Source organism: Bombyx mori, chromosome 24 (assembly GCF_030269925.1).
Source record: "Bombyx mori chromosome 24, ASM3026992v2".
Taxonomy (NCBI): Eukaryota; Metazoa; Arthropoda; class Insecta; order Lepidoptera; family Bombycidae; genus Bombyx; species Bombyx mori.
Window position 1 is genome coordinate 15,789,571 of NC_085130.1, and position 24,225 is coordinate 15,813,795.

General features: G+C 40.0%; 1 protein-coding gene across 2 annotated transcripts; it reads left to right on the forward strand.

The window, feature by feature from the left end:
* LOC101744222 (coiled-coil domain-containing protein 186) lies at positions 1 to 20,898 on the forward strand. 2 transcript variants are annotated; one of them, XM_062675856.1, is made up of 15 exons: positions 1 to 1,236; positions 2,520 to 2,732; positions 3,547 to 3,666; positions 4,818 to 4,926; positions 5,404 to 5,558; positions 6,313 to 6,422; positions 8,086 to 8,245; positions 9,117 to 9,254; positions 10,995 to 11,096; positions 12,380 to 12,467; positions 13,624 to 13,712; positions 14,299 to 14,337; positions 14,969 to 15,175; positions 17,234 to 17,380; positions 18,111 to 20,898. In XM_062675856.1, exons 1-15 carry the CDS (start codon positions 1 to 3, stop codon positions 18,180 to 18,182), a joined length of 2,985 nt encoding a protein of 994 aa, XP_062531840.1. In that variant the 3' UTR covers positions 18,183 to 20,898. The 2 variants fall into 2 exon arrangements, with proteins under 2 accessions (XP_062531840.1, XP_062531841.1); XM_062675857.1 differs by lacking the exon at positions 14,299 to 14,337.
* The last annotated feature ends 3,327 nt before the right edge of the window (positions 20,899 to 24,225 follow it).

Below are 24,225 nucleotides of genomic sequence, written 5' to 3' on the forward strand. Positions count from 1 at the left end.
ATGTCCACCGGATATGATGAGAGGTCTAGCCATATTGAGAAAGATGACGTTGGCGAATGCCTGACCTTAGGAAATGAAGAAAAAACTATTGAAAACAATTTGGAAACCAAAAATTCATGCGCGGATTGCTTCGAGGCTTACCCTGGTACCTGTTCCACCACAGATAATCAAATAATTTCTTCTTACAATGATTCTCCAAACGAAAATTTGGTGCAAGGTGAAAGTTCTAAATGTAGGACGAATAGCTATGAAAATTGCACAGCTAGTGATACAAACTGCGATTCAGGCTTAGATACAATGGATTCTGCTTTCCCCATATCCGATTCGGAAACTGACGTCACCCCATTGGTAAACTTAAGCTCGGATGGCTCACCAAATAGCCTAAATAAGTCCAACGCAGTTACTGACAGTAATTCTTCTAGCCCGGATCCATCAGAAGAAAATGTTGCTAAGGAGACAATTAAGTATAATTATGAAACCAATGAAACTAATTCATGTAATAAAACCAAAGATATAACGACAAATAGTAGTACACAATCCTTACAAACGTTGCTGAATAATACGGATATAGGTAATATCAGTCATAGCTTAACAGTATCTACAGTTAGCCTGAACGGACATGACTCTGTTGACAGAATCGCTAACATGTCACTGCTTAGTCGCAGTTGCGACAATCTTACAAAATACAATGATGACGACTCTAAAACAAACACCAGGAATGAAGACTTGATAAATGCCGATAGAGTATTATCAGAGTTTTCGAATCAAAAAACCAAAGTCACCGCATTGCAGAAAATACCAGAAACTGCGACGAATACACATCCACGGCTACCAAAAGAAATACTAAACCAAGATGTGGGTAGCATAGTTAAGAATGTTCAGGGAATCTTCTCTTCAGTCAGTGGGAGTCTGAAATATGCCTACGGATACCGTACACCAAAACCGGTAAAATCAGTGAAACCTATACCGAATGGTAAAATAATGAGTGAAATATTTGAGGATGAAGTGGAGTCTATTGACGTCAAATCAACTGAGAATCCTACAAAACCAGTTGATGTTAAATCTGATGATACAACTGACTTAGGTATCCTGAGAACTAAAATGGAAATTCTAGAAAGAGTCTTAGTGGAGCAGAGAGACGAAAATGCATTGTTGAAGGATCGCCTTAGACAACAAAGCGACGAAACAAATCGAAAGGATAATGCTTTCAAGGAGTTGGAAGCAAAAATGGATCTGGTAAATGTTATTATTACTCTTATTAAATATCACTGATGCTATCTAGGTACAATTTATATTTTACCTTTATTTGTTTTCTTATCAACAAAATTGGAGGAATCATTGGAGGAAGCTGGTGCAAAAACTGGACCAAGGTCACGACCCTCAGTAATGAGGAAACGACAAAGAAGAAGAAGAAGAAGAATCAACAAAAATCCTGAGAACTTTGAAAATTCTAGTTAAAAATAATAATGTAACTTATCTTCTCAATGTCTTTAGTTCTGTTAGTACAATGAATCTTAGTTAGGTGCTATACTATGTTGACTTGGTACCTTCATATTCCATAATATACTTAGGTATCTTTAAAATGTCCCAAAACACGAAGCATTCATAATTGGTAGTGAAATTGCATTATTATGGAATAGTATTCTTTTTCAAAACTTAGACAGCTACTTCATCCATTCCTGCCCTGGATACCTGGCAGTCACTTGAGCCCACACTCTCCACCTTCAATATGACTGCATAGTACGAGATTCAGAGGAAACTGTTGCTTTTCTTTCTTTGTCGTATCACTCTTGTCAGAGCAGTCATGGTCGTCTTTCGGTATCATTGGTGTGGGCAGATGTTATGCGCCTCACGAGCAATCGCCACTTCTCCCGGCTTGTGGTAAGCCTGGTACACTCACGCAAACAACTGTCAACTGCCGATTTGACTTGGTCTCGCTATCAGGGATCAAATTACATCGGTCTTGACTCAATAGAACTTTTGTTGGAATTGAGTGTTACTGCATAGGGCCCATTCACATTGTGTTTCGTGATTCCCATCATGCGAGGCAACATTAACATGAGCATTGCAGGGAGTACTATCAAATAAGGTTTCTGAAGAGTTATTCATTGGCGTTATTGTCGACTGTAATCACTGACCACTAAAAACGTTTCTGGATCACGTTTTCTTCGACTGCCCCAATACCGTATGCCCTCTTTATGATATCCTTCCCAATTACATTCCCCGGCCTATTAATATTAATTGGTTATTAACTTTATTCTATTCTAAACATGTAAATATTCTGTGTAAATTTTTATCTGCTAATAATATTTATCTCTAAAGTAGTTATATTTGTATGTGCTGCTCTTAAAACCATTTGCGTATGGAAAAACTGAACAAATTTATTTGTATTTAGATTTAGTATGTAATTCATTTTTGTAAATACTTTGACATTGGCAAAATCAATGCCAAAGGCGTTGGAGCCAAACTATTTATAAAAAAAAAACCATTGTAAACCTTAATACTGCTTGACTCTCCAGCTATCGAAGCGTCTAGAACAAGCCGACCGCGAGAAGGATGCGGCCGTAATGCGCTACGCCAGCGTCGAATGCGCTCACATAGAGGCGAAGCGTGCAGCCGAAAAAGCAGCCAAAAGCGAAAAGTGTGCCCTAAACGAAGTGGAGTTGCTCAACAATAAACTCAGGTCTGCGGCCGCTGAAAAGACCAGGATATGTCAGCTCTATGATGATAAGGTTAGTATTAGAGATTAGGGGAATATTAGCGTTAGCTGTGGGCTGCTTTCTTTGCCTACCTCTCTGTCAGGAGCCTGCACACTGGCTGGTGAGCTCACGGGGCTCACCCCGAGAAAGGTTGATAATATCTGCCCAAGGAACCAAATAAGAGTAGTTTAAATAACCAGGAAGGAAAAATCAAGGAAGTTAACAAGAGTGATCAAAATTCGTGTTTCACTGTTTGCTTAAACATTTGTAATTATTTTGCTACATTTGTAATAATTTTTTTATTACTTAAGTGGATGGACGAGCTCACGGCCTACCTAGTGTTGAGCGGTTACCGGAGCCCATAGACATCTACAACGTAAATGCCGTCACATACCTTGAGATATAAGTTCTAAGGTCTCGGTATAGTTACAACACCTGCCCCACCCTTCAAACCGAAACGCATTACTGCTTCACGGCAGAACAAGGCAGGATTACTGCTACGCGCTGGGGTTCGGGATAAATAAAAATTCTACCAAAGTGTAAATTGAAACTGTATTAACACTTAGAATACTTTACAACTTTTTAATTCAATTCTTCCGCATCGCTTCAGGTGATCCGTTCGCGATTTTTTCGCTTCGAGTCGATCCGATTATTAACTGCCTTCATGTCATCTCTGCAACGCTTTTATAGTCGATACGACATCCCTGGAACTATCGAGAACATTCCTGACAAGTCGAGTGTGGTGTGTTTCCGTTATTTGACAATAGATGGCGTAACGATACTATTACATAAACTTCAAGTTATCCCATGTTTACAGGTGTACAACTTTATGTGTAAATGTTTTCAGTGTCATGAGGTGCAGAAAAACGAGAGAGAAGTTTCTAAATTACGTGAAGACTTACGGGAGCTCGAGGGTCGATTGAAGTGGACTCAGAGTAAGCTTCGTATGGAGATGGACGCGTACAGGGTGAGTTCCTGAAGGAGGCAAACGGTTCGACGCCCATACAGCCAATAGAATGCTGAACACTATTGGTAAGGTGTAGTCTGTCATGCAGTCGTTGTGCAAGTGCAAGCGAGAAAGAGAACGCAATCGGGGCCGTTCGGCTGTGCGAGCGAGAAAGAGTACGCCAAGCAGCCGGTCGACTTATTACTGGTGGTAGGACCTCTTGTAAGTCCGCACGGGTAGGTACCACCACTCCGCCTATTTCTGTCGTGAAGTAGTAATGCGTTTCGGTTTGAAGGGTGGGGTAGCCGTTGTAACTATACTAAGACCTTAGGACTCACATCTCAAAGTGGGTGGCGGCCTTTACGTTGTAGATGTCTATGGGCTCTAGTAACCACTTAACACCAGGTGAGCTGTGAGCTCGTCCACCCATTCAAGCAGTAAGCAAAAAGACATAAGAAACAAATAAATTATTGCTACCTACCCTTGCGGACTCACAAGCGTCACGTCCTACCACCATGTGAGGGATACCGAGACGCGCATCACACAGGTGAACGAAGTAGCTTTTCATGTTTTTTGGAACGAAGTTCCTTACGGCAGGCTTGGAGGGGATAGGGATTTTGCTGCGCGACCGAACTGAAAAAAATGTGATAGTAAAACCGTAAGAAAAAATCCGTGGAAAAAAGTGCGTGGAAAAAATCCGTGGAAAAAAGTGCGTGGAATAAAACCGTTAAATGAGACGTGCGCAGGCGCGACAGTCGTATACACAAGCGAGTAGTGTATAATACCTTTCTCTTTCTCCCTCTTTCTTTTCGTTCTCTCATCCATTCTCTCACTATTTTGTAATTATTTCTATTTCTATGTAATTTTATGTTGTCAAACAAAAATAAAGAGACATATTTTGTTATTTTAATTGATAATTTGAATTAAGATTTTATTTTTATTTTACGTAATTTATTATTTTCTAAAATACTGAATTTCCTAAATACTTTCCTGTACTTAAATAAAAACTAATCAGCAAAATTTAAGAGAAAAATCAAGAAAACCAACATAAAATTGAGCACGATTTTTTTTTTGCAAATTGTGTCGATTCTACATTTGCCGAAGGAGCTTCGTTCTTACCTGGTGTCCCACGACACCACATTTTTACTTTTTTTTCGCGTCTCGATTTGCAGGAAAGCTCCGAACGCGTTGAGAAGCTTTCGGCGCAGGTGTCGGAATTGGAGGCCGCCAAGGGAGCAGCCGCGGCCCAGGCCACTGACTCCATCAGAGCGAAACATCTTGGTATGCTTTATAATTTGGTATATCGGTATTTATAATGTAAGCAGTCGTCGCGCCCTGAAGAATTAAGACGGCTGGAGTACTCGTATTGAGCGACGCAAGTGTAATATTAATATTTTATTACTATATTCTTAATTTTTTTTTTTGTGTTTTTTTTTTAAACTGTATATTACGGATATAGGCTGGTGGTATAGTGTTTTTAATGTGATGACTTTATTGACTCTGACGTCATTCTCTTCCTCATTAAACACTCTCTTACCAACCTCATTTTCATTTCGTCTTATCACATGTCCGTACCATCCCAAACGCGCACTTCTCAGCTTCTTTGTCACAGGTGCCACTTTCAGACTTCCTCTAACATATTCATTCCGTATTCTATCCATTCTTGTTACTCCACACATTCATTGCAACATTCGCATCTCTGCTGTATGCAATCACTTTTCATCACGCAATATTGAACCTTAATACTGTACGTCACAGAGACCGAATTGAAAGAGAGCCAGGCGGCCCTGATCCTCTGCAGACACGAAAAGGACGAGCTGGAGAAGAGATTGTCGACGATGACGACACAACTGGACATTTGCTCGAGGGAGCGAGAGGCCGCTATCGATTCTCTCGCTCGCACCAGCGCCGAGGTAATTTAAGTCTTTAATGTTTTTTTTTTTTAGTTTCTAGTATTGGGCCCATGGAATGAAATAAATTCCAGCTGGAGCCAACGGAATCTTTAAGAGGTAGTTATCTGTAGAAGCTTATTTGGAAGTCAGCAGTAAATTGCTGTCTTACACTACGGTAGCTAGGGAGGAGAGCAGAGGACGTTGTCTAGAATACTAGAAAATACAGAGGGACTTCGGTTCCCTCTGTATTTTTTACCGTATGTTCCATGAGGAGTGCTCTGAGGAATTGTTTGAGATGATGTCGAGATGTCGACAGTGCGTTTCCAGAGATCTTTTTTGCCACGTAACATCCGGCTTTGGAATGAGCTCCCCTCCACTTTGTTTCCCGAGCGTTATGACATGTCCTTCTTCAAACGAGGCTTGTGGAGAGTATTAAGCGGTAGGCAGCGGCCTGACTCTGCCCCTGGCATTGCTGAAGTCCACGGGCGACGGTAACCACTCACCATCAGGTAGGCCGTATTGGCGTGGCGAAGGCCACTGAGGGATTTCCCGGAGAGTGGCAGTGTTCCCTGAATATAATACCGGGTTATAGTGATAGGGGGTGTTTGGGGGCTTGGAGAGGGGATCAGACTTCGAAAGAAAAGCCTTTTTTTATTGCTTAGATGCGTGGACGAGCTCACAGCCCACCTGGTGTTAAATGGTTACTGGAGCCCATGGACATCTACAACGTAAATGCGCCACCCACTTAACCCACGTCATCCACTTTTGTTAACAGGTGACGGTTTTGCGCGAGAGCAAGTTACGTTTAGAGGAGGAGGCTGCCGAACTTGCAGCTCTGAGAGCTCAAGCAGCACTGGCCGATGTACTCAGCGCACAGTTGCAGAGGTGAGCCACTAGATCTGTCCTTTTTGCGCTTTACTCTAGTAAACTAGATAAGAGAGAGATAGATGTATGTTTAGATAGTACAAACAAGTTGAATGATGCCTCGGAAACTGTTGGACCCGTATATGACCATCATGTCACGAGTCTTCCACTAAATTCCACGGTTCAGCCCTACGGTATTTCTTCAATGTTCTTATAACAGCATTGGAAAAGGTCACCTTACACGTATGACGTCATAATTCGCTACAGGGTGTTCTCTAGTATGCACGAAATTTAAACGGTAATTTTTTTATTGTTTACTTTTTTTATTAAGCTGGTTTCAAACACGTATAGGGGTCTCTACAGTAGAGCCATTTAAAGTTTAAAATTTGGAAAAAAAAAACAAAATAAAAACTTTTTCAGCTATTTAAATGGAGTGAACTTAACTGAAGCTAAATTAAAAACATCGAATCGTTGTTTTTATTCTTTTATTGCTTAGGTGGATGGACGAGCTCACAACCTACCAGGTGTTTAGTGGTTACCGGAGCCCATATACATCTACAGCGTAAATGGGCCACCCACTTTGAGATATAAGTTCTAAGCTCTCAGTATAGTTACAACGGCTGCCCCGCCCTTCAAGCCGAAACGCATTACTGTTTCAACGGCTGAACTAGGGTGGTGGTACCTACCCGCGCGGACTCACAAGAGGTCCTACCACCAGTAATTACGCAAATTATAATTTTGCGGGTTTGATTTTTATTACACGATGTTATTCCTTCACCGTGGAAGTCAATCGTGAACATCTGTTAAGTACTTATTTCATTAGAAAAATTGGTACCCGCCTGCGGGATTCGAACACCGGTGCATCGCTCATCACGAATGCACCGGACGTCTTATCCGTTAGGCCACGACGATTTCGAGATATAGTTATGTAGGGGAATGATACCCCGCCCCGCTTAGCTGCTTACTATGCAGTTGTAGTAATGAGCAACATACGTTAGTGAGTCAGTGGTCAACGTGCAGCGATCCACCGCGGTCGCTGCACGTGAATAAACATACAATTATACTCAGTGTTTTATTGACCACTCTGATGAGGTTTCCGGAGGAGAGCGCACAGTAAACCCTCAACATCAACAAAACCACACAGTTACAACGGCTGCCCCGCCCTTCAAACCGAAACGCATTACTGCTTCACGGCAGAAATAAGGTGGTGGTACCTACCCGCGCGGACTCACAAGACGTCTTACCGCCGGGACTTTTTGGCGGGAACGCGAGACGTGATGTTGTGTGATTTGTTTTATTTTGTCTATTTAGTGTTTCTTCAGATTTAAATGTGTAATAACGGTGGTTTATTAACTGTTTAATGTCTGTGAAAGTGCACAAATGTGGGAAAATGAAACAAAATCGCTGGACGTAACTTCTCGAGATCCTCCAATAAATAACCACCCTTTTACTGAGATTATATTTCATCCCATACCATTTCATCTTATTTCTTTTCATTTCATCTCAGTTGATTAATGTCTCAAATTAATCATCTTCATTTCATTTCACTCCATACTATAATTTTTCATAAAAATAAGAATATCAATTAAAATAAGACATGACTTAAAGGTCTTAGATACCAGGTCATAAAATCCTTTAAAAAAAAATCCTACCACTAGTAAGTAGTGTATAATGTCGTGTGCAGGGAGACTGTGAGGGCGGACGAGGCGGAGCACGCTCTGAGCGCGGAGAGGGCGCGGGCCGAGACGTGCGGACGGAGGGAGGCCGCCGCGCTCGAGCACGCCGCCGCCCTCACGCAGCAGCACGTCGCGGAGCGGGCCGCGGCGCACAAGCATCGCGCCACGGTCGTACTACTATACTACTACCGGCGTTGCTTACTACTACCATCACTAGTTACTACTACCTGTACCACTAAATACTAATACTAACACTAAATACTACTACCACCACTAAATACTACTACCAACGCCATTAAATACTACTACCACCACTAAGTACTACTACAAGCACCACTAAATACTGTGGCGGTAGCCATCATACAGCGCAAAATATTTGACAGATGCATGAATCTCGCTTACGACATTTTCAAGATAAGCTCGCATATATACAAGTTCCGAACAACCACCTTCAGATCGTCGGTCTGCCGAGCAATATCACCCGTTCGATGGAAGTTCTTCTATTCGTCGCTTAGGCCTCCCACACTGGTGACCCCGACGTAATTTAAGCCTCCCACAAATATTACTACTAGCACCTCTAAATACTACTACCAACACCACTAAATACGACTACCAACACTACTAAATACTACTACCACCACTAAGTAGTACTACCAGCACCATATTTACTACTAACAATACTTACCACTGCCACTAATAATCACGATTACCAACTCTAATTACTACCACTAGTATTACTAACTACTACCACTACTAATTACTACTGACAGCACTACCTATTACTGTCCCCACCCTTACTGCTGCTACGTATAATAAGGAAAGTCACCATAATAGTATTGAATTTTATTAAAGTTTACTAATAACTATTCTTCATATATTAAAAATTCCATTTTGGTCGTCAAAGAGAGACAATCTGGCAGCCCAACTGACTGTGAGTGGTCACGGCTGCTCACAGACTCAACTATCAGCTTTAATACTAAAATTAACGTAATAATCGGAAACTAATTGGTAATTTGTTGTTGTTGATTTTTTATTACAGGCTCAAGCCTTAGAACTTGATAACGCAACGCTCAGGGACCAGGTCGCCGGCTTGCGGGCGGAGTGCGAGGGTCTGCAGAGGGCCCTCGATGAGGAGATTGAGAGGAGGAACAAGGAAAATCGAGTGCTCGCCAGGAAGGTCGGTATAACGCAACATCGAACCAAGATCGAAATCGAGGTAGAAGTCGTCATGGCCTAAAGGATGAGACGTCCGGTGTAATTTTTTATTTTTTATTTCTTAGATGGATGGACGAGCTCACAGCCCACCTGATGTTAAGTGGTTACTGGAGCCCATAGACATCTACAACGTAAATGCGCCACCCACCTCGAGATATAAGTTCTAAGGTCTCAGTATAGTTACGACGGCTGTCCCACCCTTCAAACCGAAACGCATTACTGCTTCATGGCGGAAATAGGCGGGGTGGTGGTACCCACCCGCGCGGACTCACAAGACGTCCTACCACCAGTGATTACGCAAATTATAATTTTGCGGGTTTGATTTTTATTACACGATGTTATTCCTTCACCGTGGAAGTTAATCGTGAACATTTGATACGTACGTATTTCATTAGAAAAATTGGTATCCGCCTGAGATTCGAATACTGGTGCATCGCTCAACACGAATGCATCGGACGACTTATCCTTTAGGCCACAACGACTTCTTAAAAATTTGTAATTTAAAATATTAATTTTTCTAATGAAATACGTACTCAACAAATGTTCACGATTGATTTCCACGGTGAAGAAATAACATTGTGTAATAAAAATCAATCCCGCAAAATTATAATTTGCGTAATTGCTGGTGGTATGACCTCTTGTGAGTCCGCACGGGTAGGCATCACAACCCTGCCGGTTTCCGCCGCGAAGCTGAAATTCAATACAGTTCAATGCAAGGGAAAAAAATTTAATAGTTTAAAAAAACTAGCAAAATACGCTTTTATAGAAAATCCACCTAAAAACTAGAAAATAAATTTTAATTTTAATTAAAAATAGTGTAAGAAAAAATTATTTTAATGTTAAAAAAAGCGTGGGTTGCTTTTCAGGATAATAACGGTGGTTTACTAACTGTTTAGCATCTGTGAAAGTACACAAATGTGGGAAAATGAAACAAAGCCGCTGGACGTTACTTCTCGTGATCCTCCAAAAAGTCCACTTCTCGTGATCCTCAAAAAAGTCCACTTCTCGTGATTCTCCAAAAAATCCAGTGAAGTCTCAGTAAATGACCACCATTTTACTGAGACTATATTTCATCCAATATCATCTCATCTCATTTCGCTTCATTTCGTTTTCATTTCATTTCATTTCGTTTTCATTTCATTTCATTTCACTTTACTGTTTCACATTAATCAACCTCCTTTCATTTTCATAATATTATTTTTCATATAAAAGAGTTTTTATTAAAATTAAAATAAGACGTGACCTAAAGGTCTTAGTTACTAGGCCATAAAATCCCAAATAAATTGGTATATTGGAAAATGAAACACAGGACGTAACTTCTGTTTCGTCCAAAAAGTCCACTGAAAATGTTTCAGCAAATAACCACTATTTTACTGAGACTACCTATATTTCATCCTGTATTATTTCCTTTCATTTAATCTCATCCCAATTGATTAATGTCTCAAATTAGTCGATTTCATTTCATTTCGCTCCATATCACATTTCATAAAACAGATTATACAAAAGATTGGGCTTTATGGTGTGATGATACCTTCGTCTTTCCAGTTGGACTACTAATGTCATGTCTTTTTTTTTATGGCGCGCCTATTATATGGCGATGGAGTAATAATTCTTTCTATAAACTTTTTCAAAATATATTTATTCGTAGTCAAACTATGAAAGTCATTGGGTGCGCTAATGCGGTCTTGCAATACTCTTCCAGGTGGCAGAACTAACGGAGGAAGTGGCAGAGACGAACAAGAAGCTGGAATGGGAGAAGGGAGAGAACGGGGTTCTGAAGAAGAAACACTCGAGTGCCATAAAGGTGAGTTCTTTTTTTAATACGCTTTTATTAGCTTCAAACGTACAGTAGGCGCGCGAGTTCATGTCCATCCTGAGGAATGCGGTAGTGCTGTGACCTAGTTAATTATGGTAATGTCGATAATAACTACCGATTTAGTCAACAGCTGTCAATTTGGTGTAATGTAACTTAAGGTAATTTTGCAATTTATGAAATAAAATAAATGTTATAAGTAATTACTTGTTTATTTGTAATAGAGAAAAATATTTTTTAAATTCCAATTCAATTACTATCAAATGAAAAGACAACCGACAGATCAGAGTCGGAATCAGTATGTATCTTTTTTTCAGTAGGTTTTTTTCTATCTGAACTTGTTGGAAGCGGAGTGGTCATGGTTAAATAACACAATAGCGTTAGCGTTTTCGATGTCGATAAGCGCGCGTCACAACCGTCAAGGACAACACTCGATGTCAGACGAATGCGGGGGGCGGGCGAAGGCGGGGCGAGCTGTCCCCCGCGCGTCGCCTCTGGCCCCGATGGACATGAACTCGCGCCCATACAGTATATATCGGAATCTTTAAACATGATTCTGTCCCTCTTCAAAACGTCGGATTAACTCGAAATTTGGTATACTTATTAAGGACCGATGAAAATACAATATTTAAAAAAAAATGGAAAAAATTGAAATTGAACTAAAAAAATGAAAAATAGTTAATAAAATAGTTTAAAAAAAAAACTAACAAAATACGCTTTTATAGAAAATCCAACTAAAAAATAGAAAATTAATTTTAATAAATTTGAATTAAAAATAGTGTAAGAAAAAGTGACTTTATTTGAAAAAAAAAAGCGTGGGGTGCATGGTATCAGTAGTTATAAATATTTTATGAACAGATATGAGTAGAAGGGTTATTTTGATAATATCCTGAAAAGCGCCCGACGCTTTTGGCAGAGCTTTGGCTTTACACAAAATGAGAGTATTGTTACGCCGGTAAGAGCAACGCCATCTGTCGTTGAATGGCGGAAGCGAATATCAAAAGAACTAGTAAAACCGAGAACGCTCGAAAAGTACAATGCCATCTATTGTGAGATAGCGGAAACACATATCGAGGCTACTCGATTTATCGACTATAAAAGCGTTGCAGAGATGGCACGCAGTCAGTCATTAATCGGAATTATTTGAAGCGAAACAACAAACGGATCACCTGAAGAGAATTGAGAATTTAAATAGAGTTTTAATTTGTTTTCGGTAGAATTTTTATTTATCCGGAACCTCAGCGTGTAATAAATAGTATGTATTTTGTTGCCAGGAAATGAATCGTGAATTGCAGCGAGCGATGAAACGCTGTGGACAATTAGAAGCCAAAGTGAACGCCGACGCTCCATCAACGAGGACAGGTAAGGAGTACAGGGTGTTCTCTTTTATAAAAAAAAGAAGAAGATTAATTTGTGGAATTGTGAAGTGGCCCGCGGTCCCGCACACCCTCATCGAAAAAGATGACGTACAGGGTGTTCTCTTTTACAGGCTCTTAGATTTTATTGGCCTTATAGGCAGACGAGCCGCCTGACCGTGTGTGGTTATCGTTGCCCATGGACTTCAGCAATGCCAGGGGCAGAGCCAAGCCGCTGCCTACAGTTAAGTACTCTCCGCAAGCCTCGTTTGAAGAAGGACATGTCTTAGCGCTCGAGAAATACCGTGGAGGGGAGCTCATTCCAAAGCTGGATGTCTATGCTCACCTTGAAATAGGATCGAAGACCGATTAATTTTTGTCATGTGGCCCACGGTCCGCTCCCGATATCTTCGCACCGTCCAATCGCACACAGCAAATAATGATATACAGGGTGCTCTATTTTTGAAGCGATGATATTTGTAGCTACTGTAGCCCTTAGACTTGAATGTTTGCACTCACTTAGGATCATGAGGGCGAACTGTCCATTTTGTCGAATTAGCTACTGTATAGTTCTAGAAACATGACAGTTTCGCAGCAGAACTAGGCAAAACACTATTCACAGTCCGTTTTTCGACATTCCAAATAATAAATAATAATAAACATTGATTCCAAATTTAAATTAAGAAAAAAATTATTGTGAGGTTTTATGAAACCACGGTAAAAGTGAAACTTTTTTTTCACATTATAGACATTTAACTCTGACAAACAACATTTACATTAAACATTGACGAAAACAAACAAAAAAATAGCGTGGAGCACTGGCACAAATGTGTAATAGTCTATACACTACACGGTCAGCTGCTGCGAACTATAGGCGCCGCCATATTAGCCTTGGCTGCTCTGACGTGCGCCTTTCACTTTATCCCTACTCCGCGGCCTACCGTCACGCGACATGCAACACACAGGCGAAAGAGACACAGAGAATAACACAATAACGTGTCTTGGATCACCGGCTCAGCAAAGCCTACTCAATCGGTACTGCGGCGCTGATCTCCCGCCAGCATCTGCGATGCGACTTTCACACCAGCATCAGACCAATCATTATCAGAGTTTAGAAAAATATTTTTTTTAAACATAAGGAAAATGTTTCTCTTCCTTTAAAGGATCCGTGTCCTCGCTGACGAGCGGCGAAAGCGCACCGCAAGAAGAGAGTCTGCAGAACGGACACGCAGACAACGTTCCTGATGTCCAGGTATAATATATATATATTTAAAAAAAATCGTTATTTATGATATGAATCTGCTCTATTACTTTCTTGTTCCGTCTCCGTCCGGATACTATCGACGCACGTACAAATATAGCGCTACGTGCTCGAGACATAAGGTTCATGTTTTAAATAAAACGCAGCTTCTCGCATTCTGCTTAGTGGTACTAAATAATGACATGAAATATATATTTTTTTATAATTATTGTACGAGGAGTGTGGGTAGAAAACAGTTAATAAAAAAGTAATTTATGTAGCGCGTATTAAGGGTTAAAGTTGTATGGTTGGATGATGTAACTCAATCCATAAAGGAGTCGTGTGCTCGTCAGCCTACAATAATAGAAAAAAATAGTCTGGCTAAAAGGTCGAGTGACTGGTGAACGTAATATTTATTTAGAAAAAAACTTCGTCTCCACGCAGACGTCCCAAATATCTCCAACCCGCTTGTTTGGTCGTTTAAATAATCTAATTACTGAACTTTGACGTCATCGCTCGCTATAGCGCTGTCTCTTTCTAACATTCTACCATATAACTCGTTGGCACAAAGAAAATGTCGTATTCTATTGAATTTCAGATAAGAAATCCGAGTTTATTTAGTAAATTCATGGTGAAGGTTAGATTATTGTATTTCTTGTAAATTAATTAACCGTAAAATAGATTAAATGTATGTGTAATAACCGGTGGTTTATTAACTGTTTTAATATCTGTGAAAGTGCACGAATGTGGAGAAATAAAACAAAGCCGCTGGACGTAACTTCTTCGGGATCCTCCAAAAAGTGCAATGAAAAAAATTCAGTAAATGACCACCATTTTACTGAGATAGTATTTCATCGAATATCATCTCGTTTCATTTAATTTCATCCCAGTTGATTAATGTCTCAAATTAATCATCTTCATTTCATTCTTCATTACTCCATATTATCATTTTTTATAAAAATAGGAATATAAAATTAAAATAAGACACGACTTAAAGGTCTTAGTTACCCGGTCATAAAATCCTTTTAAAAAAAACTGATGAAGAGGGGGTGTGGTTTGCCGCTCACGCCATACTATGTCGCGATTCTGGTGGTAGATTCGTTGAAGCACTGCTCTTGCTATGGCTAGTGTTTGGAAATTCCAGCGGGTGTGCTCGCCTACAAGGGCATAAAAAATAATCACGCAACTTCACTCCTCGTGTTCTCGCCAAAAACAAAAAGTCCTCCATCAGTTTTATATACGAGTGCTGTGTGGTGTGGGCGGGGTAGGTCCGCGAGCCTGACCGGCAGGCGCTGGTGGAGCGCGTGGTGTCGCTGCAGCGCGCGCTGGCCCGCCGCGCCGAGCGGGTCGACTTCCTCGAGGAGCACGCCCGTCAGCTCACCGCCGAGCTCGGAGCCAAGAGTCGCTTGCTGCGGGCGCTGCTCAACCAGCTACCGGCCGGCGCCGTCGCCTCCAGCCGCCGGGACGACAACAAGGTGAACATTCCAGAACTTTTTTTTTATTTGTTAGTTGGTTGGACGAGCTCACAGCCAACCTGGTGTTAAGTGGTTACTGGAGCCCATAGACGTCCACAACGTAAATGCGCCACCCACCATGAGATATAAGTTCTAAGGTCTCGAAACGCACGGCAGAAATAGGCAGGGTGATGGTACCTACCCGTGCGGACTCATAAGGCGTCCTACCGCCAGTAATTACGCAAATTATAATTTTGCGGGTTTGATTTTTATTACACGATGTTATTCCTTCACCGTGGAAGTTAATCGTGAACATTTGTTAAGTACGTATTTCATTACAAAAATTGGTACCCGCCTGCGGGGTTCGAACACTGGTGCATCGCTCAACACCAATGCACCGGACGTCTTATCCGTAGGCCACGACGACTTCAACTTCGACTATTTATTTTTTCATGCATACATTTTCATAGCCGGCTAGAAGATTGACAAAGGTATGATTATGGTATTTAGTACCGAAAATATTTAAGATTAAAATTATGTTCGATAATCTATATTAATATATATAATACACACATATGTTTAAGCGACATTTTTACAACTTTACAGAAGAGTCATTTAAAGTTTAATCATTTGGAAAAAATATCATAAAAAAACTATTCGAATGGAGTAAACTTAATTGAAGTTCAATTGAAAACATCGAACTTTCGATGCTAAGCTTTTTTTTTATTGCCCTTGTAGGCAGACGAGCATACGGCCCACCTGATGGTGAGTGGTTACGGTCGCCCATGGACTTCAGCAATGTCAGGGGCAGAGCCAAGCCGCTGCCTACCGCTGCCTATACTAATACCTATATAAATCTACAGTGGTTTTTACGGATGTTCCGTTATAACTACTGAACCGTGCCTCCGATTGACTTGAAACTTGGTATCCATGTAGAAAATACATGTACTTAATGGATGTTTACACGAGTGCTGGACTCACTAATAATAAGGACAATAAATAATTTTAATTTTAAATGCGCAGCGAAACGGGCGATTACGGCTAGTACCAAATAAAGCTGACCTTTAATTACAAAGATAAATGTCGCGTATTAAGCGAAATGTCGAATAAACCAAATAGCCTTTAACCGCACGCTATGTATAATAATAATACTATGTCAAGAAATTACCGGGAAAAAATCAAACAATACACAAAATGTTAGTTGTTCATTCACAAAATTATCTTATTACCTTCTAAATAAACTTACGCGCCAAAAAATTATCTAATCATCAAAACATTTTTAAACGCTTACTCCGGAATAAAGTTCTCTCTCCGAATTCTGCCTATGTCTTCTACGGGACGGCTGCTACGCAGTGATGATTTGAGTTTAGGAATAAAGAAGTCGATTCAACATTCGCCTCTAATAACATTTTCATTGGCGACGCAAAATTTTGAGACAAACTCTGTACACTATAAAATTCGCAAAACACTCTAGATAATATGATTTAACGAAAAAACATCACTGTGTTTAACCTAACAACAATAGAATTCAACAGATGTAACACAAATTACGCGCCAAAATGAAAAAAAACAGTTGTGCCAACCTAACAACAATAACGACAGTCGGGCCAACCTAACAACAATAACAACAGTCGTGCCAACCCAACAACACCAAAAAAGCAGTTGTGCCAACCTAACAACAAACAAAAACAGTTGTGCCAACCCAACAGCACCAAAAAAGCAGTTGTGCCAACTTAACAACAACAAAAAACAGACGTGCCAACCTAAATAAATAAACATACAAAAAATGAGTTTGTTATGTACCATAAACAAATCATTTATTCCCGATACTTTTTTGACTGAATGTACTACGAGCTTAAGCCGTGTTTTCAATGTAAGTTTGTTGTTTGTATAATTTTTTTTTGTCTCCTGTTTACACCGGTGAGGATATTAGAGCGAATTTACAAAATGTTTGTGACGTCATCGGTCCATGACGCCTGTACGAACTGTCAAGTTGATAGGATGTCTTGAAGTTTTGAAAGCGTGTTATAAAAAATACCTATGAAATGTCAATGTCAATGAATCGTTTTTCGCATACAGAAGGAGATAGCCCGGTTGGGTGGGGGGGCTATGGCCGCTGTCTGGGGCGGAGACCCGGGCGGTATGACCCTCGATCTGTCTTTGGAGATGAACAGGAGGCTGCAGGCCGTCTTAGAAGACACTCTGCTGAAGAACATTACGCTTAAAGTACGTATACTTGATTCCTCGGGCGCATTGGTTGTAAATCTCACTTATCTGGAGATCGCTTTTAGCGATAAGACCGCCTATTGTACAAATGCATCTCCGTGTTGTTTGTTTTATAATGTTAATTGTGTTTTCTCTCTTTCTCTCTCTCTCTCTCTCTCTCTCTCTCTCTCTCTCTCTCTCTCTCGCTCTCTCTCGTTATGAGCTCGGTAGGGTAAGTATCACGGCCTCGCCTGTTTCCATCGCTAAGCTGTCACGCAATTGTGCAACTCTGTATGAGGTATTGGCACTTAGACCTCAAATGTCAAGGTGAGTGGTCGTATTTACGTGATGTGACGTAACGGGCTGTGTACACACACTTTTGAGAGGTGAGAGGGACGGGGGTGTTTGCGAGAGAGACAAGGAGTGTGTGAGAGAGACGCAAGGTGAGTGTGAGAGAGAGGGATGTGGTGTTTGTGAGAAAGAGGGATGTGGTGTGTGAGAGAGAGAAGAGGTATGTGTGAGAGAGACGGAAGATGCGTGAGAGAGAGATACGACATATATGTGAGAGAGATAGATTTAGGTTACGAAATTGCGTGTGGCTAAGTGAGTCAGGTTAAACTAACTTGAGGTTAAACTTTTAAAATTAATAGTATTATTTATATCCACGACTCGCGGAAATCGAAGAAAACACTGTACATATGTACATATAAGAAATCGTTGGTCGTGTGACACAGATGTTCTTCTGTTCTAGGAAAACATGGATACCCTAGGAGCCGAGATATCAAGACTGAAAGAGCAATCCAAAACCGGCGAACCGAAATGAAGATCACGTAAAATTTAGTTACCTCTTTGTGCATAAATACCCTCGAATTTATAACACAGGCGGCACTGACTCCGTATGTACCGCCACCGTCCCGCCACCCGCTCTTAAGGCGAAGGTTAAGCGCTTTAAGGACAAGCGTTGATTTAAGCCGGACCGAGAAATTATTTATAAGTTTCTTAAAACAAATACGAACAGATAAAACCTGTAACGGTGTTTATTTAGTGAAAAACGAAAGATTCTTTTATTATTATTCTTATTACTTAACGATAGACTGGAACGCTTGGTTGCTTCGCGGCAGAAATAGGCGGGGCGACGATATTTGGAGCCCGCACGCGACGCCCATTAAAACTGAATATTTTAAATCGTATTTCACAAATCGACATTTCTCCAAACTTGTCCCCCGTGTGGTGTGAGAATACTACTTACTTCCGACCTCCTTAGGCTACGAACAAGACGTCCTGTCAAAGTGACAGCTGTCACTGATGTGACGTTGACGTGTAGCCGTAGTGTTCGGCCATAAAAAAACAAAAACCTCCTCGAACTTACTTAATTGTTATTGATTTTTTGTTTATTTCTCATGAATATTGAAACTGAAACATCGTGTACATTCCATTGATTATCGCCTTCCTAGTATTTAGAAAAGAAAAAAAAAACTATAAATTTCTCTGTGTCGTAAGCCATTTTATTGCTGAATATATTGTCACTTATTTGGGAAAATTGCTAAAGTTTGTTAAGGAAATAAAATATTTTATAAAAAAACGTTAACTTTAAAACAAAAAAAAAACAATTCACGGCTAATTATTTTAAATGGTTATTTATAAAAGTTAATAAATTATTAAGAACATTATACGTGCGCGAAATAAGACACCTAATACCTATGATTGAACTGCGCAATAGACGCTTCGCACTTTATGCGAATAATAGAGAGTCGATATATCGACGATTCGCGCTCTAATATTATATTACTGTAAATCACCCCGGTGCAGCGGTGCCATGTTGTCAGAAGTACGGTCGCTTGCGTTGAGAATATGGATGTTTACGGATCTGGTTGTATGGGCTTAGATCCCCTTGCCTTTCCTAATAAGGAAAAATTGTACCAAAAAAATATGTCTATGGATCTATAATAGTTCACCATGGATTTGGATCGTTTTCAATTTAACGATTTCAAAAAGTAATGGTTTCATGAATTTAAACTTTCTCTTATTTTCCAGTTTTTTTTTGTATTTAGGCGTGCTCAGAACAAGAAATGTTTCATCACGATCAATCAATCAATTATAATTTTGCCGGTTTGATTTTTATTACGCAATGTTATTAATCCTTCACCGTGGAAGTCAATCGTGACAATTTGTTAAGTACGTATTTCATTAGAAAAATTGGTACCCGCCTGCGGGTATAATTTTTTTAATTTTTTTTTTATTGCCCAAATGGGTGGAAGAGCTCACAGCCCACCTGGTGCCAAGTGGCTACTGGAGCCCATAGACATCCACAACGTAAATGCGCCATCACTTTGAAATACAAGTTCTAGGTCTCGAGTATAGTTAGAACACCGATGCTCAAGATACTTATTAACACAGTGTTAATCGACAATAGTCGAGAACTTGTTACTGGAAACTTTAGTACTCTGTAAGGCAAGTTGTTGTGTTCTCGCGGTCCTATACAGAATATTAATGTTCAAATATTTGATGCGAGTTCTATATAGTCTGTGGAAAAAACTTGTGTTCTTTTAATATAATCTATGAATAAATATGGCGGTGTGGGTGAACATTAAATTTTCACTGCTGGCTGAGCCTTTGCTCGCCTGTCCTGGTGAAACTGGAAAGGCATCCGGGCCACTAGAAATCCTTCAATCATAAAAAAACAACACATTAAATATTGTGATTAACTTTGTTTTTTACCTTTCAATCTTATTGCATCGAGACATTTAAGAACCTCATTAATGATTAATTAAAGGGAAGCGTATAGAAATACCCAAACTTTGTTTGAGGCCGTTTGTCATTTGTCCTTTCGGTCTATTAATATTTACTATTAAAAATATATGATGATAGAGGTCAACGTACCACGTCTAGGATGTTTTTTTGGTATCTTTGTAACAGCAACGTGCTGGCTTCTGTCCCGTCTATGCGTTATCTGTGCCGGGTTTTCTTTTGCTGTGGTGGACTTTTTGGCGGGAATGCGAGGACTGAAGTTGTGTGATTTCTTTTTTTTGTATATTTAGTGTTTCTTCAGGTTTAAATGTGTAGTAACGGTGGCTTATTAACAGTTTAGTATCTGTGAAAGTGCACAAATATGGGAAAATCAAACAAAGCCGCTGAAGGTAACTTCTCGGGATCCTCCAAAAAGTCCACTGGAAAAGTCTCAGTAATTGACCAACATTTTACTGAGATTATATTTCATCCCACATCGTCTCATCTCATTTCATTTAATTTAATTTCATCCGAGTTGATTAATGTCTCAAATTAATTATCTTGATTTCGTTTCATCCATATTGTCATTTTTCATAAAAATACGAATATAAATTATAATAAGACATGACTTAAATGTCTTAGTTACCAGGTCATAAAATCCCTTAGATAAAAAAAAATGCTGTGGTCAATGGAACGAAGCGGAACTCTCGTATTAATTAATCAAAACGTATTTGTAAAATGTAAGATATAATGTTATAATGTTGTTAATGAATAAATGAGAATGTTATTATGAATTATATTTTGAGCATTCACGGTGATTGGTTTTATTTCACGTTAACCTTATTAACGAAAATGGCGGTTTATTGTCAAACTAGGAATTGTAATCTAAAAATCGTCACAGATGATTTTCTCGACGAAAAAGAGGTCGGTCCACTTTTAATAAAAATTTAATTTGCTAGTTTTGTAATCTGTCTGCCTACTGCTAGTACGCTCAAGGGGTTATACTAGCTTCCCTGAATGTGTAGGTGAGCTAACACTGACCCTAGCAAGAGCAGTGCTTCGCAGAATCTACCACCGGATCGGAAACGCGACCCACTAAGAAGATCCGGCGAGAAGCTCAGTGGTCTGTGTCTGTGGGTTAATCCGCTCATACCGGTCATGATGATTACTAGGCGTAACAATGCTGCCGTGAAGCAGTAATGCGTTCCGCATTTTTTTTTTTATTGCCCTTGTAGGCAGACGAGCATACGGCCCACCTGATGGTGAGTGGTTACCGTCGCCCATGGACTTCAGCAATGCCAGGGGTAGAGCCAAGCCGCTGCCTACAGCTGCTCCACAAGCCTCGTTTGAAGAAGGACATGTCATAGCGCTAAATATAAAATAAATAATAAATATATGATAGGACGTTTTTTATACAATTGAAACTTCGACAGTCTCATAACGAGCAGCGGGATTTACATCGTTATGTCGATAGGCTGAAACACTTGGTTACATTAAATGGTCCGCAGTCTTGACTATTTCAGAAATTCATTTATATTTTTATTGCCCTAGACCAGTGGTCGGCCATCTTGTCAACCAAAAGACCCAAATTGAAATTTATTCAAAGTGACATTCTTTGTAACATGAAAAAGCCTTGTGTTAGAAAAATATTTCACTTAATTCTTAGTGAATATCTGTGACCTTGCTCGTTCACGAAGCCCGCTATAGAAAGCAGAGTATTAAATACACTTGACATTGGCGAAATCTAAAAGGAAACGCTATAAACCTAAGAGATAGATAGATAGAAAAATATTTACGACGTCGTGTTCGATAATAATCCTTGCCTGAACTAAGCATTTCGCGAAAGAGCCGGCGGATTCCAACCACTGCCCTAGAAAGAGGAGCATACGACCTAAATGGTAGTAAGTGGTTACCGGCGTTCGCGGACGTCAGTAATGCCCGAGCGAAGCCGCTGTCTATTGTTGGTTGCTTACTCTCCGTAAGTCTCGACTGAAGAAAGACGTGTCAGGCATTCTTGAAACACCGTGGAGGGAAGTTCATTACGGAGCCGGATGGTATGTACCGGAAAATATCTAGAAATGCACTGTGGATGAACGCAGTGATTCCAGGTAATATATTTTTTTTGGTGGACGAGCTCACAGCCCACCTGGTGTTAAATGGTTACTGGAGCCCATAGATATCCACAACGTAAATGCGCCACTCACCCTGAGACAAGTTCTAAGGTCTCAAGTATAGTTACAACGGCTGCCCCATCCTTCAAACCGAAACGCATTACTGCTTCACGGCAGAAATAGGCAGGATGGTGGTACCTACCCGCGCGGACTCACAAGAGGTCCTACCACCAATAATCGGATCTGTTTCGGTCGTTCTGTGTGAAATAGCTGGCGGCTCCGCTCCGGCTAATTCCAAACGTATACAATCCGGTCTGTGTGAACGGACCCTAAGTGTTCGAAGTTGAAGTGGAATAAGCCCTAAACAAAATATTTTAAATTAGCAGATGATCACTTGGACTTTTGTGTTGTGTTCTCTACCTATTAGGGGCTATTCAAACTCTTCGTAGACGGGTAGGTGAGCTCACGGGCTCAATAAGTGAGACTTAAGAACTTACGTCTCAAGATGGTGGTAACTGGTGGTAGGACCTCTTGGGAGTCCGCACGGGTAGGTACCACCACCCCGCCTATTTCCGCCGTGAAGCAATAATGCGTTTCGGTCCGAAGGGTGGGGTAGCCGTTGTAACTATACTGAGATCTTAGAACTTATATCTCGAGGTGGGTGGCGCATTTACGTTGTAGATGTCTATGGGCTCCAGTAACCACTTAACACCAGGTGGGCTGTGAGCTCGTCCATCCATCTAAGCAATAAATAAAAATAAAAAAAGATGGGTGGCGACATTTACGTTGTAGATGTCTATGGGCTCCGGTAACCACTTAAACCCAGGTGTGCCGTGAGCTCGTCCACCCACCTAGGCAATAAAAACAAATAATAAAAAACTGAGAATTTGCTAACACGAGCCCAAGCAAGAGTATTGCTTCGCAGAATCTACCACCGGATCCGCGTCGCGAGAAAATCCGGCGAGAGACCTATCGTAAATAAAGTAAAACATACAACAAAATGAACACTTTATTTATTTACACTATACATGAGTCGTCTATTATCAAAGGTGGCAATCTGTGCATTTGGAAAAAAAAATGTTATTGATATGTCAATACAGATTGATTTGAACATAATCGTCTCCTTCAAAGAATACGGTTCAAAACCTGCATTAAATAAAGGTTAATAGTTAACCTGTTATTTATCTAAGATGTCGTTCAGAAGAGTTTTGTGACTGCCAATGGAATACAAAGTCAATAATTCGTTTTTCTGATTTACCAATAATTGTCCAAAAGTCACATTGCCGCCTTTGATAATAGTCGACTCACATTATGTGCGAACAGAAAATATAAAAACCTTAAAAACTAATAAAATCACAATTCACACGCACAAATTGATTTAACAAAACAGTTATCTCCTTTATAACACGGTTCTCTTATAACGCATTTTCATAGTACCCGATTTCAGTCCCTCTTTTTAAAAAAATAATTACTAGCATCCTATATAATATTAATACGTGAAGGAAAAACTTTGTATCCCTTTTTACGAAAATTGCGCGGACGGAGGAGTATGAAATTTCCCACACTTATAGAGAATATAGAGGAGTGCACAATGTTAATATTTTTTTAAATTATGCCTAAAAATACATTAAACAATAAAAAAAACATTACACACACTACCATGTATTTGACGCACACACGCATGCATACTATTTATTTATAGTCAAATTTGTTCTTGACGTCTGTGGTCAAATTGAGAATAGATTAAATATTGTTTGTCTTTATTAATATTTTTCTATAGCGTAGTCTTGGCGAAATTTGTGATTATAGAAGTATATTAATAGTCTTTGAAAATACAATCATAATAGTGTACAGACTTACAATTTCAATTAATTATAGTTGAATTTCGACTACTGCGGGACGACTAGTTGATTAAAATATCCCCTCGGCCAGGGACAGGCCTCTTCGTGACGAAGAGATAATAGCTTTGTTAAACTATGGTAAGTAAATTATGACGTCAACCTTTTTATCAATAACTAGCTAACCCGG